The sequence below is a fragment of the Eleutherodactylus coqui genome, chromosome 6, assembly GCF_035609145.1.
Source record: "Eleutherodactylus coqui strain aEleCoq1 chromosome 6, aEleCoq1.hap1, whole genome shotgun sequence".
In the NCBI taxonomy this organism is placed as follows: Eukaryota; Metazoa; Chordata; class Amphibia; order Anura; family Eleutherodactylidae; genus Eleutherodactylus; species Eleutherodactylus coqui.
In genome coordinates, this window is record NC_089842.1 from 180901514 (window position 1) to 180922529 (window position 21016).

The 21016-nt window shown below is 45.4% G+C and overlaps 1 protein-coding gene across 1 annotated transcript in view; it reads right to left on the bottom strand.

Moving 5' to 3' along the window:
- The window catches only part of RGS6 (regulator of G protein signaling 6), a 389049-nt gene that overhangs the window by 94365 nt on the left and 273668 nt on the right, over positions 1-21016 (bottom strand). Inside the window, exon 4 of the mRNA XM_066608377.1 lies at positions 10876-10926. Within this exon, the coding sequence (XP_066464474.1) occupies positions 10876-10926 (51 nt within the window). The remainder of the gene's footprint in view (positions 1-10875; positions 10927-21016) is intronic.

A 21016-nucleotide genomic window follows, 5' to 3' on the forward strand; every position in this document is an offset into this window, starting at 1 on the left:
TGCCCCTCTGTTCTATTTGCAAAGAAGGGAGGTGGGACAGGTGCGGAGCTAATTACCGGAATTTAGCCCCGCCCCCTCCCATTGCAAATAGTGCAGACGGGTGGAGAGGAGGCAGAGAGGGGATGAGAGCTCAGAGCACTGTTCCCGGCTCTTCCAGCCGCCTCCCCCTGCAGAGAGAGACGCCATATATCGGCCGGTGTGAATACCCGGCCGATATACGGTCGTCTGAATAAGCCCTAATTGTCATACATGTCGTGTTTTATGAGGATGCACTGTGCAAAGTGTCCTGTCTGCTGTTATGTGCATTGCACAGCTGCAGCATGCAAGAGGTTAATGTTTGGAAGTGGCTGGGATATGTCTGGGAAAGTAAAGGGTTAACAGCTGGGGGTATCAGCTGTCAAAGGCAACTTATACCGCTTCATACAAACCCTGCCCACCCAGGACGTACATATACATCCTGGGATATAAAGAGGTTAAGAACCAAGTAAAGCGAACGCCAAAAACTTTGCTAGGTATACCCGATAGTTAGTAATCTTATAGATTATTTGCTGCATGGAATATAAAAATTGTAAAGAAATTTTTAAGTTAATTTTAAATGAAAACTTGAGACTCGTGAATTAGGTCCCTTCCCTGCCCGTTGAAGAGACCTGCAGTAAGTAGTCTCAAAATTTGCTATTTGTCATCATCTTTTTCAGTAAGCCATTAAAAGGTATCAACTACTAAGGACTCTCCATTTTTATCTTTTCTATCTACCAGCTAACATGGTACAAAGATTTTTTAAAATTTTAAAATTACAATATTTCACAGAAAACCGTGGAAGATAATTACATCAGCTCGTAAAGAGTGCACAAAGCTGTACATTCTGCTCTCCTCGGGGATAGTGCAGCTCATCCCAGCGCCTGAGGGAACCACTGCTTGATATAGTCAATCAAAATGACTATCCTTTCCTGAACTGTTGGAGTTCCCCGAGGAATGATGCTTGTTGCACCAGATAATTTCCTCTTTATATGCAACAAATTCTGCTGTCATTGATAAAGTTTCCTTTCAGCTCAATCAGTCACTTTCTGACTAAAGCATGACAGTTACTGCTGGTCTGTTAGCATTCTGTCAAACAATCTCTTGCTTATGACGGGTATTAAATGACTCATCCAACTATCCTGCATTTATGTCCAAGTTTGTCATAGAAAACCGTGCCAGAAGCATCACACTGCCTCTGCCAGCTTTGCCATCAGGTAAAACACCCGGCCATCGACAGGATGTAAAAGAAAATGTGATTCGTCGGAGCAGGCCACCTTCTTACATTGTTCCAAGGTCAGTTTTTGATGCTTACATATCCGTTGTAGGCACTTACGGCCTTGGACAATGGTTAGCATGGGCATTCTGGTCTGCAGCTTTGCAGTTGCTTATGCAGGCCGTTGTAATGAACTGTATGTTCTGACCTCTATATAGATGACTAAAGACCTGGGTGTATGGACATCAATTCACGGTTAGACAAATTAATTACAAATAGAGGAAATTTTTACTACTACTACTAATGCTACTCTTTTTAGGAATGGGCATCCTGTTAAAAGGCTGTTCTCATCTCGGCCAAACATGGGACTTCAGGGACTCAGACTTATCTCCTGTTCTGGCCCCCACTGACTTGACCAGCTGTACAATGTGGCTGGGAATACGGAAACAGCTGAGTGCGGCTGAGTGAAAAAGGTTTGGTAACTCCCATATGTGGCAATGGGAGCTACGAAAACAATCTTACACAGTCCACCATGCAGTTTCCATAACTCAGGAGTTACAGAAACAGTGCAGCTCACTGTGCTACATTGTGTACCTAACTTCCATTCACTTCTATGGGAGTTACCAAACAGTATCACCCAATTGCACTTGACTGTTTCTGTAATCCTGTCCACCCTTGGAACCTTATACAGCTAGGCTGGGGGTGGGGGGTGGGGAGCAGAAACAGATATGTGTGGATTCCAGAGGTGGGACCAACATCTATCTGTCTTTAATGGCATCCAGTGTTATGTCCCCCCATGGAACTGATCCAATTATATCATCAGTTTGTACCCACTCTATTGACAGCCCTTCAAAGAAGGAGAAAAAAAGAAACAAAAGCCTCCTCCTGAAGTGATTGCCCTTTTTTTCCCCCATAGTTTATTTTATTTAGTGTTATCTATTGATTACATGTATCTCATTTTATAAGCAGGAGGGGAGGGATGCCCAACTGAGAGGTAATGCTGTAAGGAGGAAGAATGGTCTGTTTTTTTTAATAACTTTGTGCAACCCCTTATGCTTATTAATACATATACACAACATATGTATGAGACCGTGTTACTCTCATTAGGGTATCAGTAGAGATGAGCGAACGTGTTCGTCCGAACTTGATATCCGTGCGGATATTAGGGTGTTCGGGATGTTCGTTATTCGTAACGAACACCATGCGGTGTTCGGGTTACTTTCACTTCCTTCCCTGAGACGTTAGCGCGCTTTTCTGGCCAATTGAAAGACAGGGAAGGCATTACAACTTCCTCCTGTGTTGTTCCAGCCCTATACCACCCCCCTGCTGTGAGTGGCTGGCGAGATCAGGTGTCCGCCGAATATAAAAGTCGGCCCCTCCCGCGGCTCGCCTCAGATGCCTTGTGAGTTAGATGAGGGACAGTGCTGTTTGTACCGGAGCTGCTGTAGGGAAAGAATTTGTAGTTAGTGTAGGCTTCAAGACCCCCAAAGGTCCTTATTAGGGCCACTGATAGCTGTGTGTTGGCTGCTGTTAGCAGTGGCAATTTTTTTTTCTTCTCAAAATCGGCTCTGCAGAGCGTTGCACCTGGCATTAGGGACAGAAGTGTTGCATAGGCAGGGAGAGTGTTAGGAGTGAGTGTAGCCTTCAAGAACCTCAACGGTCCTTTCTAGGGCCATATTTAACCGTGTGCAGTACTGTGCAGGCTGCTGTTAGCTGTGCTGCATATTTTTTTTCTTCTCAAAATCACCTCTGCAGAGCATTGCACCCTCCATTGATACTGCAGGAAAAGAATTGTGTAGGCAGGGCCACAACACAGTTATTATTCATTGAATATACGCAGTGCGGCCTTTTGCTTGTAAAACAAGTGAAAAAAATTCTATTTGACCTGCCTCTGTCCGTCCTAAGGGCGGTGGACACGTGTCGGCTGCGTGTGCAACGTTTAAAAATCAGACGCACCCAGCTACGTTTTACTCCTGGCTTCGCCATTTGCTTTCCTTAATTTGGAAAAAAAATTCCTGCTCTGCCAGAGTTATAATAACTCTGCTACCCTCAAGTTCTGTGCCACATTAGCAGGGCCACAGCACAGTTATTAAACTTCTCATGTTCATTGAATATACGCAGTGCTGCCTTTTGGTGCAAAAAAACTGAAAATAATTCTATTTGTCCTGCCTCTGTCCGTCCTAAGGGCGGTGGACACGTGTCGGCTGCGTGTGCAACGTTTAAAAATCAGACGCACCCAGCTACGGTTTAGTGCTGGCTTCGCCATTTGCTTTCCTTAATTGGGAAAAAAAATACCTGCTCTGCCAGAGTTAATAACTCTGCTACCCTCATGTTCTGTGCCACATTAGCAGGGCCACAGCACAGTTATTAAACTTCTCATGTTCATTGAATATACGCAGTGCTGCCTTTTGGTGGAAAAAAACTGAAAATAATTCTATTTGTCCTGCCTCTGTCCGTCCTAAGGGCGGTGGACACGTGTCGGCTGCGTGTGCAACGTTTAAAAATCAGACGCACCCAGCTACGGTTTACTGCTGGCTTCGCCATTTGCTTTCCTTAATTGGGAAAAAAAATACCTGCTCTGCCAGAGTTAATAACTCTGCTACCCTCACGTTCTGTGACACATTAGCAGGGCCAGAGCACAGTTATTAAACTTAGATTATTCATTCACTAGAGGCAGTGGGGCCTTTCGTTTTCAAAAAAGGGAAAAAATTATATTTGGCCTGCAGTCTTGCGCCAATTTATTTCCTGCCTGTGAAATCAAATCACTGGTAATACAGCATGCTGAGGGGTAGGGGTAGGCCTAGAGGACGTGGACGCGGCCGAGGACGCGGAGGGCCAAGTCAGGGTGTGGGCACAGGCCGAGCTCCTGATCCAGGTGTGTCGCAGCCGACTGCTGCGCGATTAGGAGAGAGGCACGTTTCTGGCGTCCCCACATTCATCGCCCAATTAATGGGTCCACGCGGGAGACGGTTATTAGAAAATGAGCAGTGTGAGCAGGTCCTGTCCTGGATGGCAGAAAGTGCTTCGAGCAACCTATCGTCAACACGCAGTTCTGCGCCGTCCACTGCTGCAAATCCGAATCCTCTGTCTGCTGCTCCTCCTTCCTCCCAGCCTCCTCACTCCACTACAATGACACCTGCTCAGGAGCGGGAACACTCCCAGGAACTGTTCTCGGGCCCCTGCTTAGATTGGGCAGCAGCGGTTCCTCTCCCACCAGAGGAGTTTATCGTCACTGATGCCCAACCATTTGAAAGTTCCCGGGGTCCGGGGGAAGAGGCTGGGGACTTCCGCCAACTGTCTCAACAACTTTCTGTGGGTGAGGAGGACGATGACGATCAGACACAGTTGTCTTGCAGTGAGGTAGTGGTAAGGGCAGTAAGTCCGAGGGAGCAGCGCACAGAGGATTCGGAGGAAGAGCAGCAGGACGATGAGGTGACTGACCCCACCTGGTGTGCAACGCTTACTCAGGAGGACAGGTCTTCAGAGGGGGAGTCAAGGGCATCAGCAGGGCAGGTTGCAAGAGGCAGTGCGGTGGCCAGGGGTAGAGGCAGGGCCAGACCGAATAATCCACCAAGTGTTTCCCAAAGCACACCCTCGCGCCATGCCACCCTGCAGAGGCCGAGGTGCTCTAAGGTCTGGCAGTTTTTCACAGAGACGCCTGACGACCGACGAACAGTGGTGTGCAACCTTTGTCGCGCAAAGCTCAGCCGGGGAGCCAACACCAACAGCCTCACCACCACCACCATGCGCAGACATATGATGGCCAAGCACCCCACAAGGTGGGACGAAGGCCGTTCACCGCCTCCGGTTTGCACCCCTGCCTCTCCCCCTGTGCCCCAACCTGCCACTGAGATGCAACCCCCCTCTCAGGACACAGGCACTACCGTCTCCTGGCCTGCACCCACACCCTCACCTCCGCTGTCCTCGGCCCCATCCACCAGTGTAGTTCAGCGCACCGTCCAGCTGTTGCTTGCGCAACTGTTGGAGCGCAAGCGCAAGTACGCCGCCACGCACCCGCACGCTTAAACGTTAACCGTCAGCATAGCAAAATTCATCAGCCTTGAGATGATGCCGTATAGGGTTGTGGAAACTGAGTCCTTCAAAACTATCATGGAGGCGGCGGCCCCGCGCTACTCAGTTCCCAGTCGCCACTACTTTTCTCGATGTGCCGTCCCAGCCCTGCACGACCACGTCTCCCGCAACATTGTACGCGCCCTCACCAACGCGGTTACTGCCACGGTCCACTTAACAACGGACACGTGGACAAGCACAGGCGGGCAGGGCCACTACATCTCCCTGACTGCACATTGGGTGAATTTAGTGGAGGCTGGGACAGAGTCAGAGCCTGGGACCGCTCACGTCCTACCCACCCCCAGAATTGCGGGCCCCAGCTCGGTGGTGGTATCTGCGGAGGTGTATGCTTCCTCCACTAAAGCACCCTCCTCCTCCTCCTCTGTCTCGCAATCAAGATGTGTTAGCAGCAGCATGTCGCCAGCAGTCGGTGTCGCGCGGTGTGGCAGCACAGCGGTGGGCAAGCGTCAGCAGGCCGTGCTGAAACTACTCAGCTTAGGCGATAAGAGGCACACGGCCCACGGACTGCTGCAGGGTCTGACACAGCAGACCGACCGCTGGCTTGCGCCGCTGAGCCTCCAACTGGGCATGGTCATGTGTGACAACGGCCGTAACCTGGTGGCGGCTCTGCAGCTCGGCAGCCTCACGCACGTGCCATGCCTGGCCCACGTCTTTAATTTGGTGGTTCAGCGCTTTCTGAAAAGCTACCCACGCTTGTCAGACCTGCTCGTAAAGGCGCGCCGGCTCTGCGCACATTTCCGCAAGTCCCACACGGACGCTGCCACCCTGCGCACCCTGCAACATCACTTTAAGCTGCCAGTGCACCGACTGCTGTGCGACGTGCCCACACGGTGGAACTCTACGCTCCACATGTTGGCCAGGCTCTATGAACAGCGTAGAGCTATAGTTGAATACCAACTCCAACATGGGCGGCGCAGTGGGAGTCAGCCTCCTCAATTCCTTTCAGAAGAGTGGGCCTGGTTGGCAGACATCTGCCATGTCCTTGGTAATTTTGAGGAGTCTACCCAGGTGGTGAGCGGCGATGCTACAATCATTAGCGTCACCATTCCTCTGCTATGCATCTTGAGAAATTCCCTGCAAAGCATAAAGGCAGCTGCTTTGCGCTCGGAAACGGGGGCGGGGGAAGACAGTATGCCGCTGGATAGTCAGGGCACCCTCCTGTCTATTTCTCAGCGCGCACAGGAGGAGGAGGAGGAGCATGAGGAGGATGAGGAGGAGGGGGAAGAGACAGCTTGGCCCGCTGCTGACGGTACACCGGCTGATTGCCTGTCATCCTTTCAGCGTGTATGACCTGAGGAGGAGGAGGAGGAGGATCCTGAAAGTGATCTTCCTAGTGAAGACAGCCATGTGTTGCGTACTGGTACCCTGGCACACATGGCTGACTTCATGTTAGGATGCCTTTCTCGTGACCCTCGCGTTGCACGCATTCTGGCCACAACGGATTACTGGGTGTACACACTGCTCGACCCACGCTATAAGGAGAACCTGCCCACTCTCATTCCCGAAAAGGAAAGGGGTTCGAGAGTGTTGCTATACCACAGGACCCTTGCGGACAAGCTGATGGTAAAATTTCCAGCCGACAGCGCTAGTGGCAGAAGGCGCAGTACCGAGGGCAAGGTAGCAGGGGAGGTGCGGAGATCGAGCAGCATGTACATCCCAGGCAGTGCAACAGTCTTTAAGGGCCTGGACAGCTTTATGGCTCCCCACCAAGACTGTGTCACTGCTCCCCAGTCAAGGCTGAGTCGGCGGGAGCACTGTAAAAGGATGGTGAGGGAGTACGTAGCCGATCGCACGACCGTCCTCCGTGACGCCTCTGCCACCTACAACTACTGGGTGTCGAAGCTGGACACATGGCCTGAACTAGCGCTGTATGCCCTGGAGGTGCTTGCTTGTCCTGCGGCTAGCGTCTTGTCGGAGAGGGTGTTTAGTGCGGCTGGGGGAATCATCACAGATAAGCGTACCCGCCTGTCAACCGACAGTGCCGACAGGCTAACACTCATCAAGATGAACAAAGGCTGGATTTCGCCTGACTTCTCTTCTCCACCAGCGGACAGCAGCGATACGTAAGCAATACGTAGGCTGCACCCGCGGATGGAAGCTACGTTCTCTCTCACCATCCAAAACGGGGACATTTCTGCTTCATCAATCTGTGTCTAATATTCCTCCTCCTCCTCCTCCTGCTCCTCCTCCTGAAACCTCACGTAATCACGCTGAACGGGCAATTTTTCTTAGGGCCACAAGGCTCACTCAAATAATTTTTCTAAACAATTTTTAAAAGTTTCAATGCGCTTAAAAGCGTTGGAACTGTAACTTGAACCAATTTTTCGTTACACTGGGCTGCCTCCAGGCCTAGTTACCACTTAAGCCACATTAATCAAAGCGATTAATGGGTTTCACCTGCCCTCTTGGCTGGCCATGGCCAATTTTTGGGATGTACATTAGTACTGTTGATACAGCAATTTTTGTGGGCCCTCGCCTACAGTGTAATCAAATTAATTTTTAGCCCACCTGCATTCCAGCTGATGTTACCTCAGCTGTGTTGGGCAATGCAATGGGATATATTTATGTACCGCCGGTGGCTTCCTGGCACCCACCCATGCTGTGGGTCCACAGGGAGTTTAACCTACATGTGTCCACTTGTAAAGAACCCCAGTCTGACTGGGGCATGCAGTGTGGGCCGAAGCCCACCTGTATTACGCACGACATTACTACCTCAGCTGTGTTGGGCAATGCAATGGGATATTTCTATGTACCGCCGGTGGCTTCCTGGCACCCACCCATGCTGTAGGTGCACACGGAGTGTAACCTACATGTGTCCACTTGTAAAGAACCCCAGTCTGACTGGGGCATGCAGTGTGGGCCGAAGCCCACCTGTATTACGCACGACATTACTACCTCAGCTGTGTTGGGCAATGCAATGGGATATTTCTATGTACCGCCGGTGGCTTCCTGGCACCCACCCATGCTGTGGGTCCACAGGGAGTTTAACCTACATGTGTCCACTTCTAAAGAACCCCAGTCTGACTGGGGCATGCAGTGTGGGCCGAAGCCCACCTGTATTACGCACGACATTACTACCTCAGCTGTGTTGGGCAATGCAATGGGATATTTTTGTGTACCGCCGGTGGGTTCCAGGGAGCCACCCAGGCAGTGGGTCCACAGGGAGTTTAACCTACATCTGTCCACTTGTAAAGAACCCCAGTCTGACTGGGGCATGCAGTGTGGGCCGAAGCCCACCTGCATTACGCACGACATTACTACCTCAGCTGTGATGGGCACTGCAATGGGATATTTTTATGTACCGCCGGTGGGTTCCAGGGAGCCACCCATGCTGTCGGTCGACAGGGACTTCACAATAGGGAGTTGTACCTGCCTGTGTCTATGAATTAAAAAGCCCGGTCTAACTGGGGCATGCAGACACCTTGACAGAATGAATAGTGTGTGGCACATAGGTTCCCCATTGCTATGCCCACGTGTGCAGCTCCTGATGGCGGTGGCACAGGATTCTATTTCTCATTGCTTCTGTACAGCATTGTGGGCTATCACCCCGCCCCTTTTAAAGAGGGTCGCTGCCTAGCCATGCCAACCTCTGCAGTGTGTGCCTGTGGTTCCTCCTCATGGCAGACGCACTTCTAAATAGACATGAGGGTGGTGTGGCATGAGGGCAGCTGAAGACTGCGCAGGGACACTTTGGTGTGCGCTGTGGGGGGGAGGGGGGGCGGTTGGGCAGCATGTAACCCAGTAGAAGTGGCAGTGGAGTGTCATGCAGGCGGTGATTGTGCTTTGTTGGAGGTAGTGTGGTGCTTAGCAAAGGTATGCCATGCTAATGATGGCTTTTCAGAAGTAAAAGTTGTTGGGAGGGGGGGGGGGCCCACTCTTGCCGGTATTGTGGCTTAATAGTGGGACCTGTGAACTTGAGATGCAGCCCAACATGTAGCCCCTCGCCTGCCCTATCCGTTGCTGTGTCGTTCCCATCACTTTCTTGAATTGCCCAGATTTTCACACATGAAAACCTTAGCGAGCATCGGCGAAATACAAAAATGTTCTGGTCGCCCGTTGACTTCAATGGGGTTCGTTATTCGAAACGAACCCTCGAACATCGCGGGAAGTTCGTTTCGAATAACGAACACCCGAACATTTTGGTGTTCGCTCATCTCTAGGTATCAGTATACCTTAATGTATCGTTTTAACACCTTGGAGTTTTAAGTGTATGCATATTATACTTGCATTTATAAATTATGCTATTTCTCTGTATATGTTTTGCTCCTAACACATTTGGATGCGAGCATTAATGCTTGTTTGTAATAAAGTGTGTGAACATGTGACCCTTTTAGTAGTCTCTATGTATCGTCTCTACATTTTTGAGCTCTAAGCATGCTTTCTTTGTGTTTGCATACTACATTTGGTTTTTGTGAGTACACTTTGCATCCGATAGATCCTGGACACTAGGTTTCCCTGTATTGTTTGCGTACCTGAGGGCTAAAAAGTGCATCCATGTTAATTTCTCTACTTTACCCCTAAATCCCGTCTTCTCCCATATTTCTCATTTTGTTAATAACAGTTAAATAGCTACAACAGCCAGAAAGCGCCTTCCCAGTCTACTAGACCTTCCCAAACTTAGTCCGGTGGCCCTAGGCGACCCTCTCCTCTCTTTCTTCTACATCTATCCCTCTCCCCCTGGTACACCCTAGGAGAGAGGCGATCTTCATATAACCCTGGAAGAGGACCCATAGCCTCGGGATGGAGGGTAGGAGATCGCTCAATTCTATATTCTATGTTCTAATGGTTATACTCCTAAGGTTGTAGCCTATAACAGCTATTTTCTAATGCACGTTTGTTATTTCATGAAAATAATAATAATAAATACATTTTTGAAAGAAAAATACAATAATGTAAATAACAATTTAAGTAACATACAGCATATAAAATAAGGCTGGGTTCACGGTGCATTGTTTCCCTATGTTTAAGACACATGTTGTGAAAGCTTCAATGTACATGCTAAACGTGTCCAAACTGGTTCATTATTAGACAGAGGCTAAAAGTGTTTCCTTTTGTCCTTCATCTGGCTAATAGATGGAGGACCACTGAAGAAGCCATGTTATTCCATAAAATAGGATCCTGTTAAAAATGTATCCGTTAAATGGATACCATATTAACTTATGGGTGATGGATGTCACTGTATGGCATTCTGTTATAGGCATTCATACAACAGATATATCATACGCTTTTCAATAACTTTTCATGATGGCTCAATTAAATGGATACTATATAGGGAGAACAGTGGCATCCTTGACCCATAGGCTATAATGGCATCTGTTTAATGGTACGTCATGAAAAAGCTCACAATGTATCCCCGTTAAATAGATCTAACATTAATCGACAAGTGGTGGATGCCACTGTTAGGTATCCATCTCAGCCTCTGATTAATATATACATTAGGAGCTTTTCTCAGCAAATACATTAAACATTAAGTTGCGAAAAATGCAATGTGAAGCTTAGTCCAAAATCAAACAAGTATAAAATAAAATGTGTGCTATAAAAAAAATCTGTACCTGGGTCTTCAATGTTGAGGTTCTTAATGAGCCATTGGACAATATCAGCTCCTAAAACATGAACATGGAGATTTGTTATGAATGATCAAGCAATCTAAATAAAAATAAATGTAAATATTGTAAACTTTACTGAAGAATTTTCTTTGCTGTCTGTACCCATCCACACATAGCTAATTACTAAAACCATATCATGTTGTTGATACTTAATTCCATGAAGGCTAAGAGGACATAACAGTTCAAGAATGGGCAAACAATAGAACTCTAAGGAGTTTGAGAGGCTGACAGCAGTGCCTGAAGACCCCCCTCCCCCACTAATTAAATAAGAAACACCACACTGCAGACACATTTCGGTGGAATTGGTTAAATACAAATTTCTTAATATTTTATCTGTAGGGACATTCCAATTATATCAGTCAGGACTGTTACTGTAAATGAAGAATAAGAAAGTAGTTGTGCAGAAAAATGTTGTTATCCACGGTAGCATAACATTTTCTTATTTGTTAAAGCCTAATTTACGCTAAGAGTACTGCTATGTTACATAAGCATCCCAACTCATAATGTATGAAATCTCCGTCTTCATCTCTCTTCTCTTTTTATTGTTTGTTGCTAAGAATATCCCTTTTATTTGGCTGCCAAGGACAGTACAATAAGGGTTCAATCAAAGCAGGACCCAGCAGGTTTCTTCCTTTTTGACTATAAAGTCTTGTGGGAGCCAGGAAGTTGAAGCTGTAAGAACCCTTTTTAGAAAGGTAAAGTACAAGATCTTTCAGGTCAACAGATGCAACTTTTCTATCTTACATCTCTAAGGAAGGCCGCAGGCTGCTTCAATTTCATGGAATACATTTTTAAAATGGGAAAATAAGAAATTATACAGTATAATGCATAGCACAAATCTTTGCCTTGTACCACAAAGTAGGCCGTAACAATGGCATGAGCAAGTTTTAATTACACAACGTTGTTTTAAAAGAAGCAATAAAATAAGAAAAAAAAAACTAATCTTAACAGGATATTTTGAATGATATAGCCATTAATACTATACTGGTATGATTTAAAGTACCTGTGCTGCTATACAGAATAACAATAGTCTTGTTCTACTTATGACAGACATAATATACTGCAATAGAGAAGTATTACAAAGTTATATATACCCCAAAATGTTACCAATGAAAGCTACAGCTTGTCCCATAAAAATCAAGCTCTCATACAGTTCTGTTGATGAAAAAATAAAAGCATCAAACAATCAATAAACAATGTTTTCATGAGCCAAAGTAATATGCAAAAATAATCCTGACAATTTAGTTTTAGAGAAGAAATTATGTTATTTAAACCACATGGTAAATGCTGTAAAAAAAAAACAAAAAACCCAAAAGTTATGACTAGAGATAAGCGAGCACCCAAATGCTCGGGTCCGCGTTATTCGAGTCGAGCTTTTCGTAAAATTTGAGAGCTCTACTCAAGTAACGAGCCCCATTGACTACAATGGGAGACTCGAGCATTTTTGTATGTGGGACACCGGGTGCCAAGCTTTTTTTCCCCTTAGGTTTGTGTCTCTCTCTCTCTCTCTCCTGCCTGCCAGACAAAAAATTTGCCATTGACGCGCGCGCTGCATCGCGGCGGGGAGGGGCCAAAACAGGCACGTCACAGCGAGGAGGAGCCATAACTGGGGCGGGGTCGAACACGGCTTGATGCTCGTTCGAGTAACGAACACCATCAAGTACACTAATACTCGAACGAGCATCAAGCTCGGCAGAGTATGTTCGCTCAACTCTAATTATGACTGAATTGCCCCACCTCAAAAAGATTAAGAAAAGTTATACATTAGCTGCATCCCAAAATTGTGCTTTTAAAAAACAACTTATCATGGAAAAACAAGCCCTGATATGCTGACAGAAATTAAAAAAAAACTATTTCCTTGGAATGAGTCAATGAGCAGACGATCACTTACATTGTGAATCCACATTAGAATGGGAAAACCGAATAATTTGATTGACTTTTAATGAGGCCTGGTTATCGGTGCTAGTGTAACCATGGGCAGTATTTCAAAAACTGTCAACCTTTTGAGGTTTTCTTGAGCAATGGTGTCAAGAGTATACAGAGAATGCTGTGATCAAGAAAAAACATCCACTGAAAGGGGATCTACAGGAAGTAAACAACTTGTCAACGAAACGTTTGGAGGAGAATGTTAAGGGTTGTTTGATTGACAGCCAGTGATACAATGCTGATGTGACAACTAAATGCGTGACTTATCATTCCTCAGCACGGATGCACTATAACAGCAGACTATGTGTGTGAGTGCCATTGCGGTCTAAGAAAAACAGAAAAGCAAGACTCCAGTGGGCAAAAGAATGCAAAAATTCTAACACTGCACTGTGGAAAACCATTGCCTGGTCAGATTAATCCATATTTCTGTTGAGCTATGCTGATGGGAGGCTCAGAATTTGGTACAAGAAGCATGGATTGATGAACCCTTCCTGTCAGCTGTTCAGAGTTTCCTGCCTGCATGGGCTATTATTCCTGCAGGATCCCAATACCTAGTAGAATCTATGCCATGATGAATTGCTGCTGTTTTGAAGGGCAGAGGAGGTCCAACGCACTACTAGATGGATGTCTTTAATAACATGGATATTCAGTGTATATCCAATTACAGAGAATGTTGAAAAATTGTGGATAGGGCTTCTTGTATTAAATACATACTGTAGAGTAGAGCAGATTTCATGGGAAAGGTAAGCTGCCTACACATTAGAATATTAGCAGAATAGCAAAATTATTGAAAGATGCAACAGGCTTCATTCCCATCAGCGTTGGAGTATACAGCGCAATTTGTTTTGATTACAAAACTGAGCCATAATGGAATAGGATCAAATGGAAAGCATTCCCTTTTTTCGAAAACCCATTAAAACCAATGGTGAAAAAACCCAAATGCTTATTTCCACTTGAATTCCACTTTTCTGCTCCAACAACAGAACGGCGAGATGGAATTCAAACGGAAAAAGCAAATGCTGGTGTGCAAGAACCTTTAGTACTTCCTTAGGGTGACTACCCATATAGTTCTTTTTCACTGTGAAATTCGCAACGTTTTTTTTCTCCAGGGGTCTATGGGACTTGTTAATGTTAAAATCGCATCGCGCAAAATTGGGTAAATTGCGAATTTGCCGCAATGCGTTTTTAACATTAGAAAGTCCCATAGACCCCTGGAGAAAAAAAATGTAGCAAATTCGCAAATGCTAGTGGGTAGTCACCCTTAGGCCCCCTGTCCATGGATGTGTATTTGTCGGCAGTAAACCGCCGGCGAGTGATGATGGCCGACGTTTTTCATAGCATTGCTATGGAAAGTGCTGGCCCCTGTCCATGAGCGGAGAATCATCGCGGCGGGCAATTCGCAGCATGCTGCCAATTGGCCCGATTCTCTGCGTCCAGCCTATCTATCAGATAGGGCTGACCGGCGGAGAATCGGCGGCGGCTCCCGCGGCGGAGATCTGCCGCGGGAGTTCGCAACGCCCGTGGACAGGGGGCCTTACCTGGCAGATTTCATTGTGTAATGGGAAAACCCATAGGAACAAAAGCCATCAATGAAATTTATGAAAATTCAAATATAGGACAATATGCCTTTCAAGAAATCTACACAGGTACAGTCCAAGGTGTGACAGCAGAGAATGGTATACAGGAGTATAATGCATTGTCTGAATATATATATAATGTAGTGATGAAGAGACTGGAGTTTGATCAGATGAGACCTGGGCCGCTAATCCTGCATTCATCGAATAGGAACTGTGTTATTGCATCTGTAGCAAGGCATAAACATTGCATGGCACAGGGGGATAAAATGCTCTAAATATTGGCACAAATGTTAAATATTTTTCAGACATTTACTTGGTGGACATTTTGCCAGGTTGTCCATATATATAGCCTACAGATGGCGCTGTTGCTTACTATCTGCTGAAAGAGCACAGGTGCTTCCAGGGATTCAGTGCAAGACTAAATATTATGTTACAGGAAGCGCTGTCAGCATTTAGCACTGACTTATTGATCTTATTCCTTATCCCTGTTAGCACTCTGCAGACGGACAAGACTTGTAAATGGCTTGTGATATAGTTTATCAGTTAACAAATATGGAATGTAAACTTGGACATGAGCATGTACTAGGTCTGTCCGCTTAATAATGTTACATTCTATATAATCTGCTTTTGCAGTGTTGGACTGGGATGCGTAGAGCCCAGCAGCAAGGGCTCCTTGTTCACCTGATATGTGAAGCATCCCATTGGGGGCATTTATGGCATAGCCTGCAAGGGCCACAGTATGGCGGAAAATTGCACTGATATACAGAATTATCGCAAAACTGAACATTATTTAAATTGATTTTAATGGTTGTGCAGTTCTGAAGCTAAACAGCAGTTTTACCTACAAAACCCTCTATCTGTGCACAGTCAATTGGGCGGCTTTTCCATCTAGCATGGTTTTTGTGTGAGCACAGTCTTTGTAGAATGCAATCTTTGGAGAAAACTTGAACACTTTGCAGATGTTTGGTCATGTTGTACGCCACTCATGGGAATTTGGCGGCCCACTCCTGGCCAGGGCCCACTGGGGGTTTTCACCTTCTCCCCTGTGTGCTAGTTCGAGCCTGTGCTTTTGTATCTGTAAGGGCTCCTGCTCACGGATGGATATTTGCTGCGGAATCTGTGGCGGACGTCCACAGTGCGTATCTGCAGCAAATAGTGCCCATAGCATGCTATGGGAAATTGATTCTTCCTGCACACTTGCGGAAGGCAATTGCGGCTTCCGCAAGTGGAGAAAAACATGCATTTTTCAGTGGATTCTGCGCGGATGGCTTCCAGTGAAGTCAATGGAAGCCGTCCAATCCGTGGCCCTTCCGCAATGCCATTGAGGAAAGGTCGCAGACTCGGTCATTGCTGGGCGATGACGCAGGAAAAGCTGGAGTAATTTAGTTGCAATTAGGTTTGATTACAGCACTGCAAGGTTAACTGACCATATCAGTTTTCTTCAATCCCAAAGTTGTGGTGTCTTTGTATTACAGCTGTAGTTCTGGTGACAGTACCATGCCATGACTTTACATTAATTGCTCAAGACTCTCCAACTACTTTGTAAAGAACACATGTAGATTCTATTCTGCAAGGTGAGAGAGGAGATACATAGAGTTCTCTCTGTAAATAATGTAACTAACCTGGCTTATCTCCCTTGCCTCTAGCAACAATATATATCTGGCATTAGGAGGGAATCTGTGCATGAATTCCGTGGCTATTAGGTTCTATTGAACCCAATAGCTTTCTGCCTGCCAATGCTCACATGTGGAATTCTCCCACGGATTTCCGCAGCGAGGAAATAAATCACGGCATGTTCTATTTGCCGCGAAGTTATGCATTAATGGAGACTATGGAAATCCATGATCATTCTCAGGCACTTCTTTATTTAATATCACGGTACTCCCACAGCGTAAATCCGCCGGCGTATCCCGTGACGCTCGTGAGCATGAGCCCTAACTCCTTCCCAACTTTTTATTTTATGTATATGCATATAATAATGTCAGAAGGGGAGTATAGAGCGGGTTCAGGAGCCAAACTTGTTCCATGCGTGACAGGTACTGTGATACACGGCTGACACTGACTCCAGTGTTTAGTGCCTCAGATGCTACGGTTATTGCTGATCGCAGCATCTAAGTGTTTAGACCGAGGGTGGGGGCTCCCTCTGTCAGCTAATTGTGCCCCTTCCCCATAATGTGATCATGGGCTGCTAAACAATTGTCATGGCAGAAAGTGGCCTGCTTGTATTAATTTCTGCTAGAGGGCTAATATGGAGAGGCACTGAAATACATATGTATTGCAGTGTTTTGCATAAGCAATCTAGAAATAGTTTACTCAATTACTACTAGGGAACTTAAAGAAAATCTAAAAAAGCTTAATAAAACATAAATATATGTATAAATATAAAATGTTTAAAAGTTATTTTCTGTATACTGTAACTCCTGGTCCTCTTGGATACCTACTTTGTTTCTCTGCCCCTGTACACCCCGAACCTTTTGCCTTCCCTTACCCTATTTACCTCAATTCTCTTTTTCTCCCCCCCTATATCCCCCCCACCCCCTCACGGTTCCTGATTTAAGTTACTGTTAAAATAATTTCTATAAAGTAGAAAACACTGGCATGCCTGCAGATAGTGTTTTTATGTTGATTCATGGATATACCACATATTTAACTTCAATGTCGTGGCATTATAAGTTTGAATTTCATAGTGCTAAGTGTCTAGACATGCATGACACTACAATAATACCGAATTGCAAATGTTTCTGTTAAATGAAAATTACAAATAAAGAATTTATTAAAAAAATGATTTTCTAATTTTTTTACTTAAAGTAAAAAAAAGTGCCCTCCAGCTATGGGTCATAGGAGCGCCAGTCCGGGAGGCATCACTGGGGATGGAGCACACAGTGGCTGTCCTGCTCTTGCTCACTGGCTCCTCCATGTTTTCCTCCATCGCCATCATCGTTTGAAGCCCCTTCAGGTGCTCTCTTATTCTCACTGCGCTTTTTGCTCGGTGTTGAATATTAATCCCCCGAACTTGTTTGATTGGAAGATCGACCTCTCTACTTCAGTCCGCCTTGTCAATTTGGCAGTGGGTTCAGGCTAACAAGAAGAGTCCCCAATCGGGAGTCCCTAAACTCAAGATCACATGCATCTTCACTTTAACTAGCCTTGCTTTCTTGTGATTTATGGGTGCTCATAGGAGTATTTGTTCCCTATAGTTTCTAATCTGCACAGCCATCTGTTTTAATGCTGCAGACTTTATGCAATTTCTACAATTCTCCTGTTTATCTGTTTAACATGTTTTTTTTTTGGCCGTGAAAATGGGTGGTGGGTTCAGGCTGCCATGCCTTTTTGTCTCTGGTTTACCTTATTTAATCTTCGTTTGGGTGCTCCAGACACACACCTTATACCCGAGGGTGTATCCCACGTTTTGGCCCCCACCCCACCCCAACAGGAGTAATTGTGCTCTGGTTATATTGTAGTACCTAATACTTTTTCACCCTCTCCAAGATAATATCTCTTAGTTCAACTGATGATGTGTATTATGTGTTTCATCTTTGTCTCCCTGCCCTACTGTGTCTTTTCCCAGGTCAATGCCCAATTTCCTGGATTCATCTATCCCTGGGTCTCTCACCTGTCCTTGAAGGCCTGGAGGGTGCTGCCTGGTTGTTCACTTTTTTAACTGGGGGGATAAAATTGATACGATAGCCTATGTTGCTCTTCATTAATTACTATCATAAAAAATTGTATCACTGAATGTCAAAGGGCTAAACTCTAATATTAAGGGGTGTTTGGTTCTAACTAAGCTTAAAGGGGTTGTCCCGCGAAAGCAAGTGGGGGTATACACTTCTGTATGACCATATTAATGCACTTTGTAATATACATCGTGCATTAAATATGAGCCATACAGAAGTTATTCACTTACCTGCTCCGTTGCTGGCGTCCCCGTCTCCATGGTGCCGTCTAATTTCAGCGTCTAATCTCCCGATTAGACGCGCTTGCGCAGTCCGGTCTTCTCCCTTCTGAATGGGGCCGCTCGTGCTGGAGAGCTGCTCCTCGTAGCTCTGCCCCGTCACGTGTGCCGATTCCAGCCAATCAGGAGGCTGGAATCGGCAATGGAACGCACAGAGCCCACGGTGCACCATGGGAGAAGACCTGCGGTCCACCGTGGGTGAAGATCCCGGCGGCCATCTTCGCAAGGCAGGTAAGAAGTCACCGGAGCGCGGGGATTCGGGTAAGTACTATCCGGTTTTTTTTTTTACCCCTGCATCGGGTTTGTCTCGCGCCAACTGCTTTAAGGCTCTCCATGTGGATGTGGTGTTCCTTCAGGAAATCCATTTTAATAAATAGATTTCCTGTAGGAGCGCCGCCCTAAAAAGTGATTGAAAAAGCGTACATACTCCAAAATGCTACCAGTAAAAACTATGTCTCAACCCACAAAAAGCTCCATTAATGGAAAAAAGAAAGAAAGGTTATGGGTCTCGAAATCTAGTAACACAAAGCACTTTTTTTCTTAAAAAAAAAAAAAAAGATTTTTTTTAAAGTAGTAAAACAAAACATGTATAAATATAGCACCAGCGTACTGACCCATAAAAAAAGTTGGAATGCAATTTTTTACCACTCAGTAAATGCTGTAAAAAGCAAAAAGAATAGTGGAAATGTGTTTTGTTCAATTTCCCCTACTTAAAATTTTTAAATGTTTTTAAGTACATTATATAGTAATAAAATGGATCCATTAACAAATTTATCTTGAAAAAAATAAACCATCAGATGTTAATTTTGGGATAGTCAGAATTGTGCCAACTCGCAGAAAAAAAAAATTATCATGTCATTTATGTTGTATGATTAATGCTGTAACCCCTCCCCCAAAGAAAAATGACAGAATGGATGTTTTTTCACCCCTGTCCTCCCAAAAATTTTATAACCCATTATATATACTAAAAAAATGGTATAAATAAAAACTACAGTTAGCTTCGCAATACACATGTCCGGATATGATCATGTTGATTGAAAAATAAAAAAGTTATGGCTTTTGAAGAGTGAAGATGAAAATCCCTCAAAAATGACATGTGCTGAATGTTAGTGATTAATAAGGATCAGCGAGTATACTCGCTAAGGCACTACTTGTTCGAGTAATGTGCCTTAGACGAGTATCTCCCTGCTCGTCCATAAAGATTCGGGGACCGCCGCGGCTGACAGGTGAGTCGCGGTGGGGAGCAGGGGAGAACGGGCAGGAGAGAGGAGGAGAGATCTCCCCTCCGTTCCTCCGCCGCAGTGGGTCCGCACAGAAATACCGCGAGATTTCCATGGCAGAAAAAATACAGAAATACCCATTCGGTGCGGGTTTTGAAGCGGCTTTGCCGCCTGTGTTCTGCTGCAACCCTCTCTCCCCATAGAAGGAAGAGAGGCCGCAGCAGAGACGGCGATATAAATTACATGCTGCGGCTTTGAATTCCGCGCGACATGTCAATCTCAGTGCAGCCTTGCCGCAACGGTTTCTCCACAGCGTGTTGAGGAGATTTTTGCAAATCTTGTCCACTTTGCTGGTTAGTCTCCGCTTAAGATTGCCCGTGGAATTTCCGCACGGAAAGTCTGCATGGAAATTCCACTGCAATTCCGCCCCGCGTGAACCCAGTTTAAGGGTGGTTTCACTCACAAGCAGTTTTTGTAGCCGTTTTTTTTCATGCAGTTTTTTGAGCCTAACTAAAAGTGGATCCATCCGGAAGCAGAAGAATAAGTCCTTCCTTTATTTTTCCTACATCTTTCGATTCCATGGACAATAACCTATGTCTGTAACCACCCTGAATCAAGTATTATGCAAATACTTAGCTTTTTGGATCAGCATTCGCAATCCTGCTGGCTTCTTCTTTTGATCTGAGTTTACATTTTCAGCTTTTCATGCTGGTTTGTTGTTCTCTTGACTCGGAGAGGTTGCTATTACTAGTAGACACTACATGTTACCTAATGTACTGCGGCACCAAAGAGGTACCTGATGAAAGTAAATGCGGGTTTCCAGGCAGTAACTTTTCCCCTTTCCTTATTGAAGTAGCCATGTTTGTGGCCGATTTTCACATGCATTGGTTAGTTCTATAAGAAAGCTGTGGCGCAATGACCGCTCGGATGGTAACTATCTCATGTATGGCCTGTTTTAGGGGTTACATTCATTTTAACAGAGGTCGGAGTCTTAGAGAAAGAGCTGTGAAATATAGTAGTCTTTTTTCTTAAACAAAAATGTAGTTTTTTTAATAGTGTACCCTTAGGTGTATTTCTAGATGTATTTTAAGGTACTCTGTTGATTTTTTTTGTAACCAACATTCTTCAAGTATTACATTCTTCTAGTACTGCTTGATAGTCCCCTGAGGTGACCTCGCTATTTCTTGCAATTTAAATAAATAATAGCCACACTGCTCCTTTATCTTCATTACACTTTATATACTAAATTTGCTTGTTGCATTCAAAAAGTCATCTCAGGTGACAGTGAATTATGCAAAATATGAGAATTTCAGCAACACTCCTTAACTCGCTTGTCACTAGGGCTGTATAGTGAAAGGGAGTTAGCTTTAGGTGCAAGCTGATAGTTCTTTTTAGCTGGTTTGTCTATAGGT